We start from the raw sequence: 24,183 nt of genomic DNA, 5'->3' as shown, positions 1-24,183 counted from the left end.
TAGAGACAAAGGTGCAAAGCATTTGCGGGGCATTCTCCGCTTGCTTTCAGAGGTGGGCTGATCCAGGGCTCTTTGACCTTATTATTTTGATCTTAAGCTTAGTCCTTTATCACACTGCGTTTAGTCCTTCCTGGAGGCCACTCCTTCTCCTTCCTTTCTCCCCTACAAAGAACAGCACAGATCCATATAAAATGAAAAGGAGGAGTAATAATAATGATAATAAATGGCTGTAACAATAATTGGTACAGCAGACATCAGGTTAAGGACATTCTACAGAGCAGCCTGCTGGGGATACTCCAGGAGACTATACCCATGTACCCAGGGCATGGAAGCACTGCATTCCAGGAAAAGATCAAGCACCTGCCACCCTCTTGGGCATAGCATGAGATAGATAGAGGCTGCTCTACTTACTGCAGTCCATTCAGGTTGGGGAACATGACCTCCATGTCCTAGAGCTACCTTTCACATGCTAGTTAAGGCACATGACTTAGCCCTCCTCTCTTTGTTTCAGCTTTCATGGGTAAAAGGGGTATAATTATAGTAATTATCACTTAGGATATTGAAAAGATTAATACCTATAAAAGATTTAGAACAGTACCTGGCATGTAGTGCTCAAATATTGTTTAGCTATTATTATTATTATTAAGGAAGTGTGTATTAAATCTGAGGGTAAAGAGCTCTTAAAGATGATCTAGGTCAGCCATCAAAAGCCTTTTGGAAGTAGGAAAGGGTGGCTGTGGTACATTTAGCAATGCTCCTCTAGAGATGGACAGGAGACTATACCAGGTGGGCAGCCAGCTCCTTCCTCATCGTGCCCCTTATCATTAGTTGTTGGAATAGATAGGTAAGGTAGGAACGATCTCTCTCTACCCCTCACAAAAGGCTGACTGGAGTCCATTTGTTCCTGGGATAAACTGAGTTTATTATCCTGATCTAATTATTTAAGATCTCTTTTCATTTCTATGGATTCATGTCCTCACTCAGTGAATCTTGACTTCCAGTCATTTCTTTTAAGTATTTATTGGGGTGATTTTTTTTTCCTTTGCTGTTGTTGGTTTGGGAATGCTATTGAAATATTTCACTTAATTTTTGAAATCCACACAAAACCATGTCAAAATGGAGTTAATATATGTAATGAGAAGTAGTGCGAGGGTTGTGTTCTTCTAGAGGTTTGGAATGGAAATTATAATGTTTTTTTTTTTTATGGTCTCTATTTGGTGCCCAGAGCTAGTGGCACTTTAAGGAAGAATCAGTAGTTGAACATACAGTGTTGATGAAATTTTGCAGCAAATATGCTCAGTTTATTTCATTTTCAGAGAAAGATATTTGTTCCTTAGGCTATTTAATTTGTTCTGTATTCAAAAAGCAAACGAATTTCTCTTCATAAGGCAAAATGCAATGATGTTTTCTTAAATATTGACAGTATTAGATTCTGCTGGCGTTTTTCATCTTCAGAATATACAAAATCAAGAAATGGAAACTCTTTGCAATCGGTGCATCATCAGTAATGCTTATGTACCTAATTTCAATTTTTTTGCAATTTGCTATCCTCTGATGCTTGTCGTTCTGAAAAAAAAATGGGAACATCATTTCGAGTATTAATATATTTCTTTTCTGCACATATTAAAGGTCTTTTGTATAAAGTAGTAATGGAATATGCTGGAAATGATCAAAATTTAATGGACCATAGAGCATTTGTAGACCAGAAGCTTTAGAATGAAATGCAAACAGCATTAAATGTATAAATTTATTTTCTTTTAGACTTTCATCTTATAGTGATTTTCTGCAAGAATGGTATTAGGGTCTTGCGGGGAATGTTTAATAGAAGCTATAATAGATAATAACTGACTCTGTAATTAGTCATTTCAAGACAGAGGTACTCTTTGAGCCACTGGTAAGAATTGAATTGTGTCACTACATCATGTTTTCATTCTGTAGTCACACCCCAGCAATCCGTATTCATGGTCTCCTGGTGCTAAGCTCATTGCCAATTTAACACAGATGTGGAAGAGATATTTGTAACCTGCTCAGCCTTTTGATCCCTTATATTTTATTTGAGGAAGTGGCAGAGTAACTTAAGAGTGAGGATAATGGTGTAAAGTCTTAGTGACAAAAATTATCAGAAGATTAATTTGGTATATACATTTATATGTATGTGTATATATATATATATATATATATATATATATATATACACACACACATACAAAATACAGATATATAAAAGAAAAGCTATTATGGTTAAATGTAAAATCCAACTAAAATTTTCTTAGACCTACCTGGTTTTTGAGTACTATAATTGAATACTGCATTATTTTTTATTTTTTTGTTTACTTTTCAGAGGAAACTTATTTTTCATGTATCTCTAAGAATAACAATAGCCCAGTTTTTTCTGTAGAAGTTAGATTTTACAATTTTGGTTACACTGACTACATTATACTCTCAATTTTATCTTATTTTACTCTTATATGTTATCTTATGTTGTAATACATGTTTCTATGTGGTTGAATTCAACAAAAGTTGAGCTTCTCCCTTGAGCCAAACTCTGGGGAAAGTAGTCTGTGAATGAGCTCTGGGGTCACTGAGGAGGGAGAGATGACTTTCCCCAGGAGGTCAGAACAGACTGCATGAGAGAGATGGCATTTGAACCTGCACCTGAATACCTTAACAAAAGGTAACCTGGCCAGGGGTCATTCTAGGTGAGAGCAGAGGCCAGGAGGCAGAGAAGTATAGAACATGTTCTGGTTTAACTGTTTAATCCAGTTAACATCCTTTAATCAGATGTTTTCAGCTGAAATGGAGAAATTTGACTGGAGGGACTAGTTATGGCCACAACCCAAAGGTCTTTGAAACCACATTGAAGATTTAGGGTTTTAATCTACAGACGTTAAGAAGCTAGAGATGTTGATTGAACAAGGGAATTATGTGATCTAAGATGCATTTGCTTTCTAATTATAGATAATAATATACATGCATTATTTCCCCCTTAAAATGGACTGGCAAGTTCAGAATTCTATTTGAAATCTATAATATTGATATTTTCCTCTGTAATAAAGTAGCCAGTTCTCTCGACATTTTAATGCAAAACTATGAAAGATATAAAAATTGACTCCAAGAGGGAAGAAGTCCCTTGGGAAAGAATTTTACAAATTTGACCATAAAAATTTGTAAAGCCATGAATAGAGACTGATTATGTGGGAGAATGGATTGTTTAAATAGGTGTTTACCTATTTAAGCTCACTAGATTATTATTTAATGATTTTACATAAACCTTTGGTGTCTGATATGGATAACTTGTGGGTGTTATCCCATAGTGGTGATCTATTTTAATTTGTATAAAATAGCTAGAATTGACAGGATGTCAGATGGAGTTTATAAACATTTTTGTCAAGCGAGAACTATTTCTAAATATCTCTGCCCGTCTAGTTAATAAAACCCAAGTTACAGTGCTTACACAAGTCTTAGCTCATAGAAGTTACTTAGTTTTCTGTCTCAATCAATCATACACCTTGCTTCATTCTTTAAGTCTGAATGCGTTACGTACCTTCTAGTACATTTTACTATTTGGCTTAGTTTGCTCATTGGAAGTGCATTTACCACAAATTTCTTCTTCTCCTCACCAACTTTTTAATATAAATGTTTTCTAAAATGAAAGTTAAAAGACTAGTACAACAGGTGGGCATGGTGGCTCATGCCTGTAATCCCAGCATTTTGGGAGGCTGAGGCAGGTGGATCACTTCAGGCCAGGAGTTCAAGACCAGCCTGGTCAACATGGTGAAGCCCTGTCTCTACTAAAAATACATTAATTAGACACACATGGTGGCACACCCCTATAGTCACAGATACCCAGGAGGCTGAGGCATGAGAATGGCTTGAACCCAGGAGGTGGAGGCTGCAGTGAGCTGAGATTGTGCCACTGCACTCCAGCCTGGGCGAGAGAGCGAGACTCTGTCTCAAAAAAAATAAAACAAACAAAAAAAAAACCCAAAGACTAGTACAACAAACATGTGTATACCCGCTACTTAGACTTGGCAATCGTTCGTAGTACATAATATACTAATTTGAAAGTGAATTGACATGGAAAATATTATTTGTTCCCCATTTTAACATTAATTAGAGCACTTGACTGATAATCTTGGAAAGAGCATGAAGGATTTGCTTATTAACATGTTTGAGTTAGATATCAGTTAGACACATGTAGCCCAATAGTTACTTTTCTTAAAAGTAGTTCGAATATAAAAAATTTGTCCAATTATCCCCATCCTAATATACCCAAATTTATGTCTTTTAACTACAACTTCTACTTATGCAAGTCTATTTTATAAATAAATATTTTTAAAGGAAACATTTTAAAGTGACAATCACTATGGAACATTTTAAACTATGCAGCTTGGAACCATAACATTCTGAATCAGAGTATCAGAAAACTGCAAAAATATCTGTAGTGGGAATTAGTGTATTTTACATTCTTCAAATGAGTATATCTAGATCTACACACATGGATAATCCTACGATTCATGGAGAGCTTATTTATTTTAAATAGTAGACAGCAGTTTTATCTCTGTCTTTAATCAGCTTCATCAATGGGCCAAATTGGTGACCTGAAAGTTATAAGTTTCCTTCTAGTTCATATACATATGTAAATAATTTTACATTCACAAGTGTGAACCTCAGTTTTTAAAATCATGTACCATATTATTTCTGTGTATGGTAAATTTTCCCTTTAACTTGTCATAAATCACTTTTCCACTTTCAAGAACCATTCCAATTGCCTGGATGGCACCAGGTTGTGGATGTAAGTGATGAGTTAAGACTAGAGAGGCTAAAATAGTGCTTGAGAAGTGAGTCAAGTGAAATTAGAGGAAAGAAAGTCATCAGGGCACAGAGGAAAGATTAGAGCTGGTGCACGTGCGGAGTCACATAGCTTGGTAGAAAGGAATCAGGCAGACACTAAAGGGAGAAGGTGTGGGGAGAGGGCCGCATGTGAAAACCGAAAACTGCAGGGGCCGATGTCACAGGAAACTTGGGCAGATTAACAGTGGGCTGCAAGTAGAGATAAGTGGAAGCCTTTCAGTGAAAGGGAAAGAAAGAGGGTGGAGAGAAGGGTGTTCCTGACATAGATTCAAAGTTGAAGTTCCTTGGTGTGAAGTTTTTAGTATGCTCCTTTATATTGCTCATGGGTTCACCACCAGTGTTCCAGTCAGTGAAAACATGTGGACTGCAGACATTCTGAAATGGTCTGCATGCTAACAGAGAATCCACACTGTGTCCAGTGGTTTTTCATGCAGAGATTGGACCCATTATCTTCTTGAAGAAGGGGAAGCCTGGTGACCAGAAAGATATGCCTTAAATCCCATGAGAGTCTGGGCAACATTTCCTCCTCTTTCTAAAAAAAAAAGAGACCGATTATCAGTTCACATATGGATTATGCATCACATCTGCTTAAATGAGGGTAAGGAATGCTTATTCCACTGTCAAAAGAGTAGTGTTTTTCCAAAGGCAAATATCATTTTTTCCTAAAAAATTCTGAACTCTAGCAAGCAGATTATAATCAATTCATTTCAAACAAGTATTTTTTTTCTTTAGATGATTTGTGTAAGCATACAGCATCTGATAAAATTTATGCATACTTATGCCTTTTAAAAAATGTCTTTGGCTGGTCTTTTAGTCAGTTTCTCTCTGCATTGATCTGTCTTGCACTCTGGAAAGCATTTTACATATTTAAATAGCCAACTTTTCTCTGTCTTCTTTTCTTCCGTGTGGCTTTTTCAAGTGGGGCTCATCTGATGTATAAAGTCTAGGATTCATAGCATACTTTTCCTCTGGAAACAAGCTAAAGATAAAACAACCTTGCACTACTTTTATATGAATAAATTATTCATTAATAATTCACTAAATATTGAGCACCTAAGAGTACCATAAATTATTCTAGACACTTGAGATATATCAGTGAACGAAATACTTGAGATGCCTGCCTTGATGGAGTTTCACCATGGTTACTTTGCCACTTTGGGATCTGAGGGGAGCAAAGAAGAAACAGGAAATAACCCATGTAGACAGCATCAAAACATTTTAGATGGTATCACATGGTCCTGGGCCAGGTTCTTAATGGCTCTGTTCTACACATTCTTCTTTTGTATGCTGGAAATAATAGTAGTATCCCTCTTATAGGTATGTTTTGACAATTAAATGAGATAATATATGTAAACTACTTACCTCAGTGCCCAACTAAGTGGTTGACATGCCAGCACTAAAAAATATTAGCTATTATTTCTTGTTAAAAGATGAGAAGGTGATTTATTCCAATCTCCCATGCCATTATGGGAGTAGCATGATGTCAGGCTATTCTATTGATATGTGTCTTGTTTTATGCTTTGTAATATGGATGTTTCAGACCATTTAGCTCTGTTCACCGGATTTTCTGGGGTTTAATTTAAACATTCTCATTAAAGTTAATGTGACTCTGGTCATTCTCCTTATTGCCACCAAGGATGATGACACCCTTGTACTGTGTGCTACCTAAATAATGTTATTACCTTCCCTTGGTTGCTTCCTACAAATGGCATCATCTCAATCTTATAAAACCTATGCAGGAGAAAATGTTATGTCAAGCAGGAAATTATGATCAGGTTTTAGGGTGGTGAGCAAGGTAAAATTTGAAGAAGCCAAGCCTGAGTAGCATACATATACATTTAATTTTACCCTTTTCTTCCCAGCAACGTCCTGATTTTATGGTTATAAAACCACTCCTCTTCCAGACTTTGTTCTCAAACTTAAAGCATGCAGTGATCTTCCTTTCTTCTTCACAAGAGGAAAAAGACTGGCTGTCTTCATGCAAATTAGTCTGCTTTTGTTGAAAACTTCAGGGAACTCATCTATGAAATATGGGCTCACAATAAGAAATGTGGTTTATCTTACTGTTCTTCTTTCAGCTGATGTACAGTTGTTTCCCACAGTATGAAATACTTAAAAAAAAAAAAAAAAAAAAAGCATTTTATCCTAATGCCAAAACTCCAGCAATGCCTTTGACTGCCTTCAGGGGTGGTAGTGGAGGTGGGGAAACCATCTGTTCAATATTACATTATTTTCAGATGATTGTTCACATAGGAAATGTGTAAATGAATGCAGAAAGGTAGGACTGATGTTCTAAATTTAGGACCAGCAATTGTAGACACTGGAGTTCCGAGCTTCTTTATTCTCCTCTGTAATTTCTCATACAAAAAATACCAACTAGGGATAGTATAAAAATAATTTGTTAATGAGTAAAGATTGTTTTGACAGTGTCTAACACTTCAGAAATATACTGTGTTATTCTGACTGTATTGAGAGTTTTTTTTTCTTTCTTACATTTCAGTGACAATTTCAACAAGCACCTTCTTTGATGGCTTGCTGGTGACGGGACTATACACATCTACGAGTGTTCAGGCATCACAGAGCATTGGAGGTTCCAGTGCTTTTGGATTTGGTAAGCTATTCTCACAAACCAGAAAGTTGGGGGTATTTTATACAGTCATAGGTCTTATGTTTTAAAGTATCTGTTTTAATAGTGTTAGACATTTATTACTTCCAAGAAAACAATCTGAAGTGTTTTGTTTTTGTGTGTGTTTGCTTGAAGTTGGGTGAATTGAAATAAGTCATGTAAATGTGCAGCTAACCTTGATCTTGGCATGACAAACTTCCTATCATTCTCTCCCTCCACTGCCACAATTATACTTGGTCCTCTGGGGTTCATGTAAATTTCCATATTCTGTTACTTACGTTGCTGGAATTTGCTCTGATGTCCATGCAATCATTCAGTAATCTGTTCTCATAAACAGTTCTTAAAATATGGTGGTTAGTGAAAAGTGTCGTGTTAAATCTGGCAATTGAACATTGCATAAAGCAGAAGATAGCAATATTTGATAAAATTATTGAGTTCTATGAGTATTCATAGAAGAATCCTATTTAATACTTAAAATATTTGAATGTCCTTAAATCAGAGACCTGGCAGGTTACTTATGTAGAGAAACAGAAGACCACGTGATGTCCATTAATCTCAGAGGAGTCTCAACTTAGGAATCTCTGGTTTACCCATAATGCTGTTAAACATGCCAGGCTGGGATTAAGTAGATCCTTCACAGCATCAGAAATGCAAACTTAATATATCAGTTTATGTAGGACACGAAATTACTGATCTTACTCCAAAATTGAAAGACTACACAGGACTTCATCCATAGATGTGAGAAGGATAGAATTGCATTATCAGACACTAAGTTATGTGTTCAACATTTTATTTTTTTCTATGATGTTTATCAAATAAATAATTTTCTGCCTCCTTTTGATATATGAAGTGTCGAGTCCCAGCAGTAGCCCTGCCCAGATGACTCATTGGCTGATGTCAGAGCAACAATGTTGATGCTGCGTTGTCACTGCTTGCCCAAGATGAGGTCCACAGCCCACAGCTTAAGGAAACCTCGAAGTCATTCAGTCATCATTTTAAATGATTTCACATTTGAGAATTTGCTCTATTTTAAAAAGATCCCAGGTTAGATTTCACAGTCTGTTGGTAACTACTTGTAAGGCCCAAACCTCAGGGGAAAAATGTCCTCTTAGGTCTACAAATTCCACTTATTTAGTCCCATCCTTTTTCTGCTCTGCAGAGAGGAAGGGTCAGGTCATAGTCGTATGTATATAATATAAGTACATAAGTATATTACATACTGCCTGTTTTGTTACAGCAGGAGTCATAAGTAGAGTTGTCAGATTTAGCAAGTAAAACTACCAGACACTTTGTTAAATTTGAATTTTAGGTAAACAAAATTTTTTTAGCATAAGTATGCAATATTTGGAATAAGACCTTCTAGGCTCCAGCCTAGTCCAATTAAATCAAAACCTCTGGGGGTGAGGGCCTGAGCACTGGTGATTTTTTAAAGCTCTCTAGGTGATTCTAATGTTTATCCAGGATTGAGAACCACTGTACTGGATCAGTGCCCAATCCAGCCATCAGCATCACCTAGAAAGTAGTAACTGCAGGATTGTAGACCTCACTTCAAACACAGTGAATCAGAAATTCTAGGGGTGGGATCCTGTGATCATTTTTTGAAATAAATACTCCAGGTGATGTTGATCCATGTTAAAGTGTGAGGACTTCTATTCTAGTGGAAAGACAGATGTTGATTAAATGATCATGTAAATATGTCATAGCAAACCTTGTTAGGGGCTGGCAAAGAAGTATACTGAGTGCTGGGAAAGGGTATGACAGAGAAACTAGATCCAGTCTTGAGTAAAGTGTGGTGTAATTTGGAAAGGTGTTCCTGAGGAAATGGTGTTTGAGTAGAGCTATGAAGGAGTAGAGATTATTAACTAAAGGTCTGTGGGTGGTGGGGCACAGCATACCCAAAGGAAGGAAAAGCAGGTGCAAAGGCCACAGGTGGGAAGAGGCTGGCTATGTTCTAGGAACTGAAAGAAAACCTTGGAGTGGCTGGACTTGGAATCAAGAGGGAAGGGGATACGGCTAGATAGGACACCAGAGCCAGACCATTCAGGATATTGTAAGTTTGGGGCCTTTATCCTAAGTGAAAGGAAAGGCATTCAGGGTTTTAGGCTGAGGAGTGATTCCACCAACCTTTCATTTTAAGGAGATCACTCTGAGGTCAGTATGGAGAACACACTGTAGAGCCCAGTAGGGGGTTCAGAAAGATTGTTCTGTGGTTAAAGATTCTGATTATGGCAAAGCGTGTAAGGTGTCCAAGGTACAGGCTGGCATCGGCAACAAGAAGGAGCCAGATGTGGGGGGATAAGAATTTCAGGCTGTGAGTCACATTGACCTGCTTGTAGATCCAGTATTCATCTCTTAGTTATGTGCCTCAGCCAAGTCGTTTAACCTCTCTAAGCTTAATTTTCTCATATATGAAATGATAATGATAAGGTTACCTTCTTCATAAGATGTTGGGTAGCCCTGATAATTAAAGGAGGAAGTGATTTATGTAAAGCCATTAGCACATAAAAAAACACTCGAGAAAATTAGCTTTTCCAGATTATAATCTTGGAAACTGAAGCAGACCATTTCCTTAGTCCAGGGCTTATATACACTTCCTGTGGGGCGAGCAAAAAAAACCAGTTCTGAAATGTAATTAATCTGGGATATATAGTTGAGATGATTTGAGGAGACTTGGCTGAATTAAGGAACTATCATTTGTCAGTGCGGGGGCTTTACATAAGGAAAATCATTAAAGATCATTCCTAAGTGTGTTGTAAGCACATTTTGAAAGAACATATAAAATGCATATATCATATTGCCTCAGATTTTAGCTAGTAAGACAAACGAACTAAGAATAAAATTGTTACAAATTATTTAAGAAACCTGGTCTTCAAGACATTTCCTATGGTAAGTTTGAAAGCTGTAAAAAGTCGATTTGTACTTGAATTAAAATGTATTTTGATTAGCCTAAATTGCACCTAGCCTTCCCCTCACAGGCAACCCTGTATCATTGGTTTAGTGGTCCAAAGAGGCTTTTGAGCTTGGGCAGAGCCCATCAGTGACTTCCATAGCTCAGGTCTTACACTAGATCCTTTGCATTTTTATAGGACATGTGTTTTATATGGATGTATAGGTAGGTGAGATATTTTATTAAGTTCTGATAATATCCAAATAATTTTATGTGTATTTATGTGGCAGTAGTAAATAACTTTAAAAGTAAAATTTAATAATATGCCTGGATATTATATAACAAAGTTAATTTTCATGAATAATGTTTAGAATGGAAAGCAGGAGGTAAAATGTCTTTTTAAATAAAATGGTCACTTTTGAAAAAAAGCACATTAATTTTTGGGGTATTTGATCTAAGTTTAACATATTCTTTACAAGTTAAAAACAAAATTAAACATTTAATTTGATTAGGGTACAGGTAGGAAAGTAGAGGAAAATTATAGAAGGTATAATTTCTAAATATTGCTGCTTTTTGGTAGTTAGTAGTTATGGTAGGATCAGGCTAAAGTAATGTGGCACTTTTTGACCTAGAACAAAAGAGTTGTTGGATACATAATCTATCATTAGTCTCTGACTTTTTTGATGGAATGTTAAGCAAATGTGGTTTATTTGGCATTTCCCCAACATATCATAAGATTAATGTGCAATATGTTTAACTAGCTGTGACAAATAAGGCAAAGTAAAGCATTTAGTAAGTCTAAATAGGTACTTCTGAAAGTTTTTTTCCTACTTGTAGTAGTTACTTTAATTGTACTAATTACACTAAAGTTACAGCTACTCTTCTTTGAATGTAAAATGTGTGTATGACTAGCCAAAATGTCCATAATTATACTTAAGATATTGCTGTAGAAATGTAATTCCACTAACATTACTACAGCTTTTTATGCAAAGCCAGAATTCTTTAGCATGCATGCCTCATTGACCAAAAATAGACAAATGCCTAATAGCCAGAAATACGTTAAGACAATAGCTATGCAAAAGATGACTGTAAGCCAGCAATGCCTGATTTGAAATACCTCATTTTACTTGTCAATATAAGAAAACATGCTGCCCTTGGGAATTGTGATGTTTAATTATGGATATCTCTTTGTGCATCCTAGAAAAAAAAAATGCTTCTCTCTTGTCTTTGACTTTGAATTCCAGCTCAATCATGTAAATCTTCAAGGCTCATTGTGGTCGCTCAATGAAGGGTTATTTGAATATCCTTTCATACAAAATTGTTCCTTTTCCAGGGCTGAAATGCATTTACTCAAGATTTAGAATTCTGGTTATAAAAGAGAGAGATTTTACCCAATTTTTGATATTCTGGCTCTGAAACCTGAGAATCAGGTTTGCAGGTCTGATGAATGCAGCCAAATTTCAAATTGTTAGACCTTCCATAAATTAAGGTCTTTGTACTTCCCAGATAATCTTGCTCAGCTAATACATCAGCCATTATAGCACTTTTTTACTTAAACTCTTGTATTTTCTGTGTGTTTCATTTCTTTGTTCTGTAATAATTAGGAATTCTAGATACAATAATTTAAGTTAAAAAATGCTTAAAAGGCTGAGCGCAGTGGGTCACGCCTGTAATCCCAGCACTTTGGGAGGCCAAGGCGGGGCAGATCACAAGGTCAGGAGTTCAAGACCAGCCTGGCCAACATAGTCAAACCCCATCTCTACTAAAAATACAAAAAATTAGCCAGGCATGGTGGCAGGCACCTGTAATCCCAGGTACTCGGGAGGCTGAGGCAGGAGAATGACTTGAACCCGGGAGGTGGAGGTTGCAGTGAGCCGAGATCACACCGTTGCACTCCAGCCTGGGCGACAGTGCAAGACTCTGTCTCAAAAAAAAAAAACTTAAAGTGACAAAATTTGATTAAATCCAAGTTGGGGGGGAATGTAGTGAACAGGTGTAGGAATTTTTTCTTTGTAATTTTTCTCTTAAACATTCAGTTATTCATGTCATATTTTTAATAGAGATTAAGCAATTAACATAAAACTAGTATTTTCAACACTATCTTTAAAACATAGTATTGGAAATTTTTAACTTAATTATCAGATTATTTTCAATGTGATTTGACACTTTAGGTAGATAGGAGTATAATTACAAAATGAATTATTTAAATATATATTATATATTTATTTAATACATATATAATATATATTGTTTGTTTTTGAGATGAAGTCTTGCTTTGTTACCCAGGCTGGAGTGCAGTGGCGCAATCTCAGCTCACTACAACCTCCACCTCCCACGTTCAAGCAATTCTCCTGCCTCAGCCTCCCAAGTGAATTATTTAAATATTTTAAGAAAAACTTCAAACTTTAGTAAATCTTATATTGGTCGCTAGTTAATAAAAATTGTACTTCATTAGTAATTTTAGATTTTATGGTAATGTTTCATTGCCGTGATGAAGTTTTTACTATTTTGTTTTATTTTTCACTGAACATAGAAATACAGGGTCTATATATGCTAACTTTTTATTATCCTTCACATTAAGACTAAGTAGAACCTATTACAAATTTGCTAATTATCGCCAAGACCCTTACTCCCCAGGGCATTAGCAGCAGTTGAATCTTAGGTGTCTTGTCTGTGTGACTATGAGATGTACATTATGAATGCATGAACATATTTAGGGCTTAATATTCATGAAGAGGGACAGCCATTCACAATTTCATTAAATAGAGTATTGTATAAGTAGTGGTACTTATTTACTAGCTTAAATTAAGCTAATACTTTACTTAGAATAACCTGGCTAAATTTATTTTGTCTGCCTCTTTACAAAGAAACACAGAAGTAAATGCAATTTAAGCATACTTGAGGAATTCAAAGGCATGATCTTTTATTGGGTATGGTAAATGATCTGTAATTAACAAGAAGACTTCAGATTAATTAAACAAATTACTCTAGCCAATGGTACAAAGAGCAGAGCTGACGAGATGAAATTGCCATTAATTTCTCCTTTTAACAGGATATTAACTTACATTTGGTCTTTATTCATTCCATTTGAGTATTCCATTCTTACCTTCATTAAGAAATAGTTTTATCTAGTTTATATTTGACATATGATAAATAATTCAGGGATATTTCCCAACTTCCAAATAGCTAACTTGAAAAGAATCACTTACTAAAATAGTGAGCATGATAAATATAAAGCTATTGAATTAATTAACCCAATAAATTGTTAAAGCAGATATTCAAGGGCATGAGATTTGACCCAAGGTGGAGGAATTAGTAGAGAAAGTCATTTCAACGTTGTGGCTCAGTACATGAACTCTGGAGTTAGGCAGCTCAGGTTCCATGCCCAGCCCTGTTTCTTGCTAACTTGGGCAACATACTTAACTCCGTGTCTGCATTTGTAAACCAAGAATGACCATGGTGCCCAGTTCATAAAGTTGCTGGATAGATTAAATGAGATTATCAGTTCAAATACCTAGTATATATTATATGCTCAAAATAGGTATTTAAAGACTTGGAATGAAGTAAGAATCCTTTCTTTGAGAAGGGCAATAGAATGAGAAGATTGTTCCAGTGACAGAGGTTTGAGAAGAAGTTCACTTTAATTTCGGGGAGCTGCACTCAGTTTCTTACTCACAGAATTTAGAGCTGAAATGGACCTCCCCTAGCGGCTGGCTCAGCACCACCCCCAGTGTATAGGTAAGGAAGCAGTGCTTGGGAAGGCCAGTGATGACTATTGCAGGAGATAGTGTAAGTGTGAGGATAAAACCAGGTGTTCACCTCATGTTCTCACTCTTAAGTGGGAGTTGAACAATGAGAACACATGGACACAGGGAGAGGAACATCACACACAGGCCTGTGGCGGGGGTAAGGGAGCAAGGAGAGGGAGAACATTAATACAAATACCTAATGCATGCGGAGCGTAAAACCTAAATGACGGGTTGACAGGTGCAGCAAACGACCATGGCACACATGTACCTATGTAACAAATCTGCATGTTCTGTACATGTATCCCAGAACTTAAAATTTAAAAAAAAAATAATTTAAAAAAAAAAAAAAAAAAAAAACAGGCTTTCTGGCATCATATCCAGTTCTCAGATATTATTTTAAAGCTATAATTTACATACTATAAAATTTACCATCTTAAAGGCTACATTTCAGTGATTTGCAGTATATTCACAAGATTGTACAACTAACACCACTAATTCCAGAAAGCTAATATCACCTTCAAAAGAAGTCCTGTATCCATTAGCAGTCACTCTCCATTCTCTTCTCCCTTCAGCCCCTAGGCCACCACTAATCTGCTTTCTGTCTCTATGGATTTGCCTATTCTGGACATTTCATTTAAGTGGAACCATATAACATGCAGCCTTTTGTGCCTGGCTTTTTTTTTTTTTTTTTTCAGAGCCTTGATCTTGTTGCCCGGGCTGGAGTGCAGCGGCGCATCATCTCAACTTATTGCAACCTCCACCTCCTGGGTTCAAGCAGTTCTCCTGCCTCAGCTTCCCAAGTAGCTGGGACTACAGGTGTGCACCACCATGCCCAGCTAATTTTTGTATTTTTAGTAGAGACGGGGTTTCACCACGTTGGCCAGGATGGTCTCAGTCTCCTGACCTCATGATCCAACCGTCTCGGCCTCCCAAGGTGTTGGGATTACAGGCATGAGCCACCACGCCTGGCTGTGCCTGGCTTTTTTTACTTAACATGTTTTCAAGGTTTATCCTGGCATAACATATATCACTACTTCTTTTTGTAGATGAATAATATTCCATTGTATGGATATGTCTTATGTTGTTTAGTGGATGGATATTTGGCAGTTACCAGATTCTTAAAAGGAATTAGGGCTGTGTAAATAGGAAAAAAAAGTTTAAGGAGGACACAAAGCAATAGGATCACCGCATTCCTTAGATATTCATCCGTGGCTCAAAACCTCTAAAGATTAAAATTGCTTAGCCTGTTCTGTGGCTCAGATGTGAAAATAGTTATGCTTGGAAATCAAGACAGATTTCTCCTCTGCCCTCCTTTTCTGCCACTCAGGAGAGATAGGCCACTGTATCATGTTTTTACCCTAACCTTTTGACCTTAGTTTAAACCATAAGGTACAAAAGCCAAGCTACGTCAAATATACTAGCACTGGAGTTAGGAATTGAGACATGTCAATTCCAGCCCAACTCTTTACGAGCAGAATCCACCGAACAAGTAAACATTCAGGAGCTATGGGCAGCTATGCTGTATAATGGCTCAGAGGAATCACGAGCAGAGAGAGGAGGAGAGAGAGTCAGAATGCTGCCTGAGGTACCAGAGCTTTCCAGGCTCTTATTTCAGGCTTACTTTTCATCAGGCTCAGATATTTGGGGGTTCTAAGAAACAATAAACATAGCTAACATTATCAAGCACTTGCTATCTGCCCAGTGTGTTACAGGTATTAACTCTTTTGATCCTAAAAAAAATTATACTATAATTCTCCTTATTTTATGGATAAAGAACCCAAGGCACAAAGTGCATAAGTAACTTGCTCGAGGTTATGCTTGCTTAGGGAGTTGCAGAGCTGTAATTCAGACTGAGCCCTGCAACCTCTCATTAAACTCCCCTTGCAGCCCAAGCCAGCTTGACTTGATTTTTATTATCACCCAAAGAACCTTGACTGAGAAAAGGCCCTCTCTGCTGTAACCCTGCTGTCCTTTCCCACACCTCTTCTCAGCCTCTTTTCCAGACACCTACTCCCACTACATATGCACATATACCCCCTTGCACTAATTAAAATAACCCATACACAGCTTCAAAATTCCAGCTGTTTTAAACGTCTACTGCCCTTGTGTGTGTCCCTTGGAATTCTTTCTGGCTCAGTCTCCGGGGCAAACCCTCTGCCATCTCTTAGGGCCCCCTTCCATACTTACCTCCTCTATTAAAACTTTAGAACCCTTCCCCTCTGCTCCTCCCCTCCCGCTACCTCCGTGGAATTCTCTACTCCCTCCTCTGTGCTTCTCCGTCTTCTTGGACCTCCACCATTCACCTCTAACAAGCTACCAAATTTGCTTGTTTAAAAACCTGTAAGTCTCTTTGAAGACAAAGAGATAACCTAGTCATCTTCACTCCTGTGGCACATCGCCAGTGCTCAATAAATATTTACTGAATGAATAAACCAATAACAATCTTTGAGGATTCGTAAGGTATTTGAGCTGCCCTTAGTAAATGCATGTGTCTGCACAAGTGGTTGGGTATAGACTGGGCCAGGTGGGGTGGCAGGTGGGGAGGAGAGTATTACTGTCTTTAAGTTTGAGGATATTTCTAAATCTATATTTGTCCATATATGTGTACACATCTATACATGCATTTAAAAATATACAAATATATGTTAATCTTATGAAAAGAGGTCCTGGGGAAATTGATCATCCTGGCTACCGCTTTGTCCATTTCTCTCCTGGAGGTGGCAGACACTAATATTTGCAGGTAGGACAGTGATTAAGTATCTTCTATAGAATTAAGAAAATAGAGGGCAGGAAGCAGTGGCTCACGCCTATAATCTCAGCACTTTGGGAGGGTGAGGTGGGTGGAACACTTGAGGTCAGGAGTTTGAGACTAGCCTGGCCAATACAGTGAAACCATGTCTCTACTAAAAATATAAAAATTAGCCAGGTGTGGTGGCACATGTCTGTAGTCCCAATAACTCAGGAGGCTGAGACAGGAGAATCACTTGAACTTGGGAGGCAGAGGTTGCAGTGAGCAGAGACTGCACCATTGCACTCCAGCCTGGGCGACAAAGCGAGACTGTCTCAAAAAAAAAAAAAAAGAAAGAACTTCAAGGGATTGGCAGTCCAACCTCATATCTTACAGCGTGTTGGTATCTTAATGATACATTATTAAGTTCTTATTTCATCTCTTTCCAGTTTTTATTTCATCTTCTTTCCAGAAATGATAAGTCTAGAATTTCCTGGGAATATATTCTAATATTTTGTCAATTGAAATGATTAAGGAAGATTCCCTTGTGTGAAGATGCAATCCCTTGCTTTAACTTCAGCACCTTTCTCATATAATTTCTCATAAAATTGAAAATGAAGTGTTTGTTAAAAAGTAATTAAGTCACTTGTTTTCTTTCCTTTAGGCAAACTAAAACACATATTCCACATGAGACTCATCTGTTTCCTAACTCCTTAATAAAATTTTCATGTCCATTTTCTCTGGGCACTTCACAGATCATAGATACAGGAATTTAGTCCTGATAAGATACGTAAAGTCAAGAAACAGCAGATGCTGGCTGTGGAGAAATAGGAATGCTTTTACACTGTTGGTGGGAATGTAAGTTAGTTCAACCATTGTGGAAGACAGTGTGGCAATTCCCCAAGAATCTAGAACCAGAAATACCATTTGACCCAGCAATCCTATTACTGGATATATACCCAAAGGGATATAAATCATTCTACTATGAAGACACATGGACACGTATGTTTATTGCAGCACTATTTATAATAGCAAAGACATGGAACCAGCCCAAATGCCCATCAGTGATAGACTAGATAAAGAAAATGTGGTATATATACACATGGAATACTGTGCAGCCATAAAAAGGAATGAGATCATGTCCTTTGCAGGGACATGGATGAAGCTGGAAGTCATCATCCCCAGCAAACTAACACAGGAATAGAAAACCAAACACTGCATGTTCTTACTCATAAGTGGGAGTTGAACAAATGAGAACACATGGACACAGGGAGGGGAACAACACACACCTGGGGCCTGTCGGGGGTGGGGAGTGAAGGTAGGGAGAGCATTAGGACAAATAGCTAATGTATGTGGAGCTTAAAACCTAGATGACGGGTTGATAGGTGCCGCAAACCACTGTGGCACATATATACCTATGTAACAAACCTGCACATTCTGCACATGTATCCCAGAACTTAAAAAAAAAAGATATGTACTCAGAAACCATTGTAGATACTTTAAAAATGTATCCCTAAGGAAGAGAAGTTCTTCTAGTTCCTTTCTCTTCCTTATATCTGTTCAAATGAATATGCTCAGAATCATATAGAAAATTGATGTGTATATAAATCATATATAGGAAACATATAATCGTATCAAAAACAAAGAACGTCAGGAAATGTACACTTTTGAGCAGATTCTTATAGAAGTTGCCACTAAGCTTTATAAGTTATGATTTTTGAAAATATTGTTATAATTTTGCCTGTTAGTGTTAAAAATGTATTTGTGAGATGTTTCTTCTGTCTTGGCAAAGCATAACTTTATTTCTGTTATTAAAGCAGTCATTTGCTCTGATGACTGAGAGAGAACGAACAGGAACACAGCAGGAGGTCATTACATGGGATACTTTCTCATGTGCCAAAGTTTAAGAATTCTGGAACATAAGTTTCCGTAAATGAAGCCTTATCCCTCACCAGATAAAAACAGAATCAGGAATACTTTTCTCTCTCTTTCTTAAATACAAATTGAGAAGAAAAAAAAAACAACAACACTTAGGAATCATGGATCTTTGCTGATAAGAGATGCTGTTTTCTAGAAGAGTGGCATTTTTCTGAGTATGCCAGACTGTTCATTTTAACAGGAGACAGGATTGAAGTATATGCTTCAGGGAATAAACTTCAAAGGTTGACTCTGACCTCGCAGTCATTTTATTTGTAGTGTGGTTTACTCTTGAGGTTTGACGTTTTCCAGCCCTTTTTTGGGGTTTCCAGATAATGATGAATGAGTTCCATGTTCACACTCATTGACTTAGAAATACTCTTGGATAAAGTTGACTTTTCCTGGCAGTTAAATCCAAGAAAAACTTAAAATAATTTTATAATGTTATTACTTCCTAGATATGATTCTGATAATTATCATTGAGATATTTTTTAAAGTAGTGAAAGTGAATTCTTGGCATGTCCTAGAAAATAGTTCTTGATGCAACATATGAATTGGAAAGTAGATGTAGGAGTCCAATAAAGACACTTCACCAAACGCGAGTTCTGTTTCCACTTTTGCCTTCTGTTTTGTAGTTTGTTTTCAACCCTCCAATGCTGAGTTTTGCATTTAGCATAATAGACATGTAGGCTGTTCTCTGAGGCAAGCACACAACTAAATTACTGTTTTTGGGACTCTGAATGTCTGAATGGAAACATACTTGTTAGTGTGGGAGTTGCCATTTTGGAAAACAGAATAGCAAAATTGTTAATATTTTGGTAAAAATTCAGATTGAGCTCTTCTCCTGCTTTTCTTCCTACATGTTTTCATACATCAGAACCATGTTGTTGTTATTATCAAGTTAATTATGATATTTCTGATTCTCTTTTGGAAAAGTTCCTCTCCACTTGAACTCTTGTAAATAGCAAATTAAAAGTAAAATAAATATAGCTATCAAAGATCATATTCTGGGAAGATGTTTTGCTTTAATAGTTTTCTTTTTAAGATAATTATTTGATTATGAGAAGATTCTTTTTTAACCTGACTTTTAACTTATATGATTGGATAGCATTTCAATAATAACAAAAACAGATAAATCTGTTACTAATAAGAGAAGAACTTAACTGGGATTTGGCTTTCTTTTTCTAGAGAGTGGGACAAACAACCAGCTCTAGAGTAATTATGAGGCTGATGAAGTTTATCCCTAGCCTCTCTGTTTCTTTCTTATTATTATCCCTTTTTCAGCAAGGAGCTGATGTTAGCCATATCTTAGAATGAATTTGAAAATGTTGTGCTAATAGCCAGCTTTCCCCAACTGTGCTGTTACAAACATTAGTGCTGCATGATATATTAATAAGTCTCACATGGAAAAAGAGTATTGCAATATAAAAAAGCTTGGAATATTCTGGTTAAACAAAGTTAAACAGTAATGTGTTTTTCTTTTGAGACACAAATCACATACATAAAATTTAGCATTTTGTATACAATTCAGTGATTCTTAGTATATTCACTATATTATGCAACCATCACCACTAATTTGAGAAGATTTTTACCACTACAGAAAAAAATCCTCTATCTATTAGCAGTCAGTCCCAAATTCCCCCACCTGTCATCCCCAGGCAACCACTAGTCTTCTTTCTCTCTCTGGATTTGCCTATTCTGGACATTTCCTATAAATGGAAACATACAACATGTGACCTTTTGTGACTAGCTTCTTTCACTTACATGTTTTCCAAGTTTATCCATATTGAAGCACGTGTTAGTACTTTATTCTTATTGTGACTGAATAACATTCCATAGTATGGATATTCCATATTTTATATCCATTAAATCTATTGATGGAAATTTGGATTGTTTCTACTTTTGGCTGTTATAAATAATGTTGCCATGAATCTTTACGTACAAGTTTTTATGTGAACATCTGTTTGAAATTTTCTTGAGTATATACCTGGGTGTAGAATTGCTAGGTCTTGTGGTAATTCTTTTAATTTTTTGAGGAACTCCTAAACTGCTTCATGTAGCAACTGTACCATTTTACATTCTCACTAGCAATGTATGAGAGGTTCAGTTTCTCCACATCCTTCCCAACATTTGCTTTTTTTTGTTTTACTTATTTATAGCCAACTTCACAGACGTCAAGTGGTATCTCATTGTGGTTTGATTTTCAATTCCCTAATGATTAATGACACTGAGTATATTTTCATGTGCTTATTGGCCATTGTACATCTTCTTTGGAGAGATGTCCATTCAAGTCTTTTTCCAGTTTTTAAATTAGGCCATCAGTCTTTTTGTTGTTGAGTTGTAACAGTATGCACAGTGTGAATTTTTAAGAATACCATATGATAAGCATTCTTTCAAAAATTTATGTTAACATGGAGTTCTTTTTTCACCCCAAGGAACATCTATTTATATCTTTGCCCATGCCTCATCCTGAATGGTATTGCCCAGGTTTTCTTCTAGTATTTTTATGGTCCTATTTCTTACATTTAAGTTTTTGATCCATCTTGAGTTGATTTTTATATAAGATGTAAGGAAGGGGTCCAGCTTCAGTTTTCTGCATATGGCTAGCCAGTTTTTCCAACAGCATTTATTAAATAGGGAATATTTTCTCCATTGCTTGTTTGTGTCAGGTTCGTCAAAGATCAGATGGTTGCAGATGTGTAGTGGTACTTCTGAGGCCTCTGTTATGTTCCGTTGGTCTATATTTGCAGATGACATGATTGTATACTTAGAAAACCCCATCTGGTACCACTGTTTTGGTACCAGTACCATGTTGTTTTGGTTACTGTAACCTTGTAGTATAGTTTGAAGTCAGGTAGCATGATGCCTCCAGCTTTATTTTTCTTGCCCAGGATTGTCTTGGCTATGCGGGCTCTTTTTTTGTTCCATATGAACTTTAAAGTAGTTTATTTCCAATTCTGTGAAGAAAGTCAGTGGTAGCTTGTTGGGGATGGCATTGAATCTATAAATTACTTTGGGCAGTATGGCCATTTTCATGATATTGATTCTTCCTATACATGAGCATGGAGTGTTATTCTATTTGTTTGTGTCCTCTCTTATTTCGTTGAGCAGAGGTTTGTATTTCTCCCTGAAGAGGTCCTTCACATACATTCTAAGTTGTATTCCTAGGTATTTTATTCTCTTAGTAGCAATTGTGAATGGGAGTTCACTCATGGTTTGGCTGTTTGTCTGTTATTGGTTTATAGAAATGCTTGTGATTTTTGCACGTTGATTTTGTATCCTGAGACTTTGCTGAAGTTGCTAATCAGCTTGAGGAGATTTTGGGCTGAGTCGATGGGGTTTTCTAAATATAAAATCATGTCATCTGCAAACAGGGACAATTTGACTTCCTCTCTTCCTATTTGAATACCTTTTATTTCTTTCTTTTGCCTGATTGTCCTGGCCAGAACTTCCAATACTGTGTTGAATAGGAGTGGTGAGAGAGGTCATCCTTGCCTTGTGCTGGTTTTCAAAGGGAATGCTTCCAGCTTTTGCCCATTCAGTGTGATATTGGCTGTGGGTTTGTCATAAATAGCTCTTATTATTTTGAGATATGTTCCATCAATACCCAGTTTATTGAGAGTTTTTAGCATGAAGGGTGTTGAATTTTGTCAAAGGCCTTTTCTGCATCTATTGAGATAATCATGTGGTTTTTGTCATTGGTTCTGTTTATGTGATGGATTACGTTTATTAATTTGTGTATGTTGTGTATGTTGAACCAGCCTTGCATCCCAGGGTTGAAGCCCACTTGATCATGGTGGATAAGCTTTTTGATGTGCTGCTGGATTCAGTTTGCTAGTATTTTATAGAGGATTTTCACATTGATGTTCATCAGGGATATTGGCCTGAAATTTTCTTTTTTTGTTGTGTCTCTGCCAGGTTTTGGTATCAGGATGATGCTGGCCTCATAAAATGAGTTAGGGAGGAGTCCTTCTTTTTCTATTGTTCAGAATAGTTTCAGAAGGAATGGTACCAGTTCCTCTTTGTACCTCTGGTTGAATTCGGCTGTGAATCTGTCTGGTCCTGGGCTTTTTTTGGTTGCTAGGCTATTAATTATTGCCTCAATTTCAGAACTTGTTTTTGGTTTATTCAGGGATTCGACTTCTTCCTGATTTAGTCTTGGGAGGGTGTATGTGTCCAGGAATTCATCTATTTCTCCTAGATTTTCCAGTTTATTTGCGTAGAGGTGTTTATAGTATTCTCTGACAGTAGTTTGTATTTCTGTGGGATCAGTGGTGATATCCCGTTTATCATTTTTTATTGCGTTTATTCGATTCTTCTCTCTTTTCTTCTTTATTAGTCTGGCTAGTGGTCTATCTATTTTAGAACTAGCTTTGTATGGGACGGTTTGGGAAGCACTGTTTTAAAGAGTAATCCATCATGACTAAGTTGATTTATTTAAATCCCTGGACTATAAGGATGGCTTAGTCTTAAAACATCTAATACTTTTCTTCTCTACTTTCTAATTTTCTGACAGTGAAGAACAATTGCTTGTGTAATTTAAAAATGCTAATTTTTAAAAATTAAAACAATGAACAAACATTTTGCTCTAGCTTTAAAGGGATCTTTAGCTTTTAAACAACCAATTTCCTAATAGAAAAGTCTCAAAAACTCAGAGCATTTACAAAGAAATACACATGTTCAATATATGTGAGCAAAATATTCAACCTACTACTAATAAAAATGCTTAATTACAACACTATGAAACACCTTTATTTAACTTTGGCAAAAATGTTTAAAATTATGCACACTCAATAGTGGCACCAGTGCTAAAAAAAATAGATATTTATTGTTGATTTTAGTGTATATTGGTTTAGTTATCTAGAAACCAATTTGACACTATATAAACAGAGCCATTAAAATGTTAATGTAAGTTATTTTGCTTTTGGGAATCTTTTATAAATTTTTATAAATGGAAATACAAACAGTTTGTGTATCATTGTTCATCAAAACACTATGATAGGAAAATTTTGAAAAATTTCGAAATGCCCAATAATAGGGAAATGATTAAATAAGTTATCATATTAAGAGCAAGGACTAGTATACGGTCATTAAAATAATATTTTTAAATAATAATTAATGGTAGGACAAAATGATTACTGCATAATTGAAATAAAGAGAGTTTAGAAATTTACCTTCCTTCTTCAAATACCTACACACCCATATCCACACTCACCTACTTAAGAAACTGTTATTTGACATGGTCAGTGCTAGCATTGAGTCAGTTAATAAATTGGTCAGACATGCTCATTGTTTATTTTCTATGAATAACTAATTAAACTGTAGTTTTAAATAGTTCGTTAAAAAGTGATCAATCCAATAGGGAGGAAGTAGGCTAGGGAGAGAGTGACTGGAAGTACTTATGTGGATCTTGATATTAAAT

General features: G+C 36.4%; 1 protein-coding gene across 1 annotated transcript in view; it reads left to right on the top strand.

Annotated features, from left to right (window-relative positions):
• Nucleotides 1–24,183, top strand: part of RELN (reelin) — a 521,559-nt gene that overhangs the window by 65,673 nt on the left and 431,703 nt on the right. Inside the window, exon 2 of the mRNA XM_024250358.2 lies at nt 7,355–7,465. Within this exon, the coding sequence (XP_024106126.2) occupies nt 7,355–7,465 (111 nt within the window). The remainder of the gene's footprint in view (nt 1–7,354; nt 7,466–24,183) is intronic.

The sequence above is a fragment of the Pongo abelii genome, chromosome 6 (assembly GCF_028885655.2).
Source record: "Pongo abelii isolate AG06213 chromosome 6, NHGRI_mPonAbe1-v2.0_pri, whole genome shotgun sequence".
NCBI lineage: Eukaryota > Metazoa > Chordata > Mammalia > Primates > Hominidae > Pongo > Pongo abelii.
This window is presented reverse-complemented; position numbering and strand designations above follow the sequence as displayed.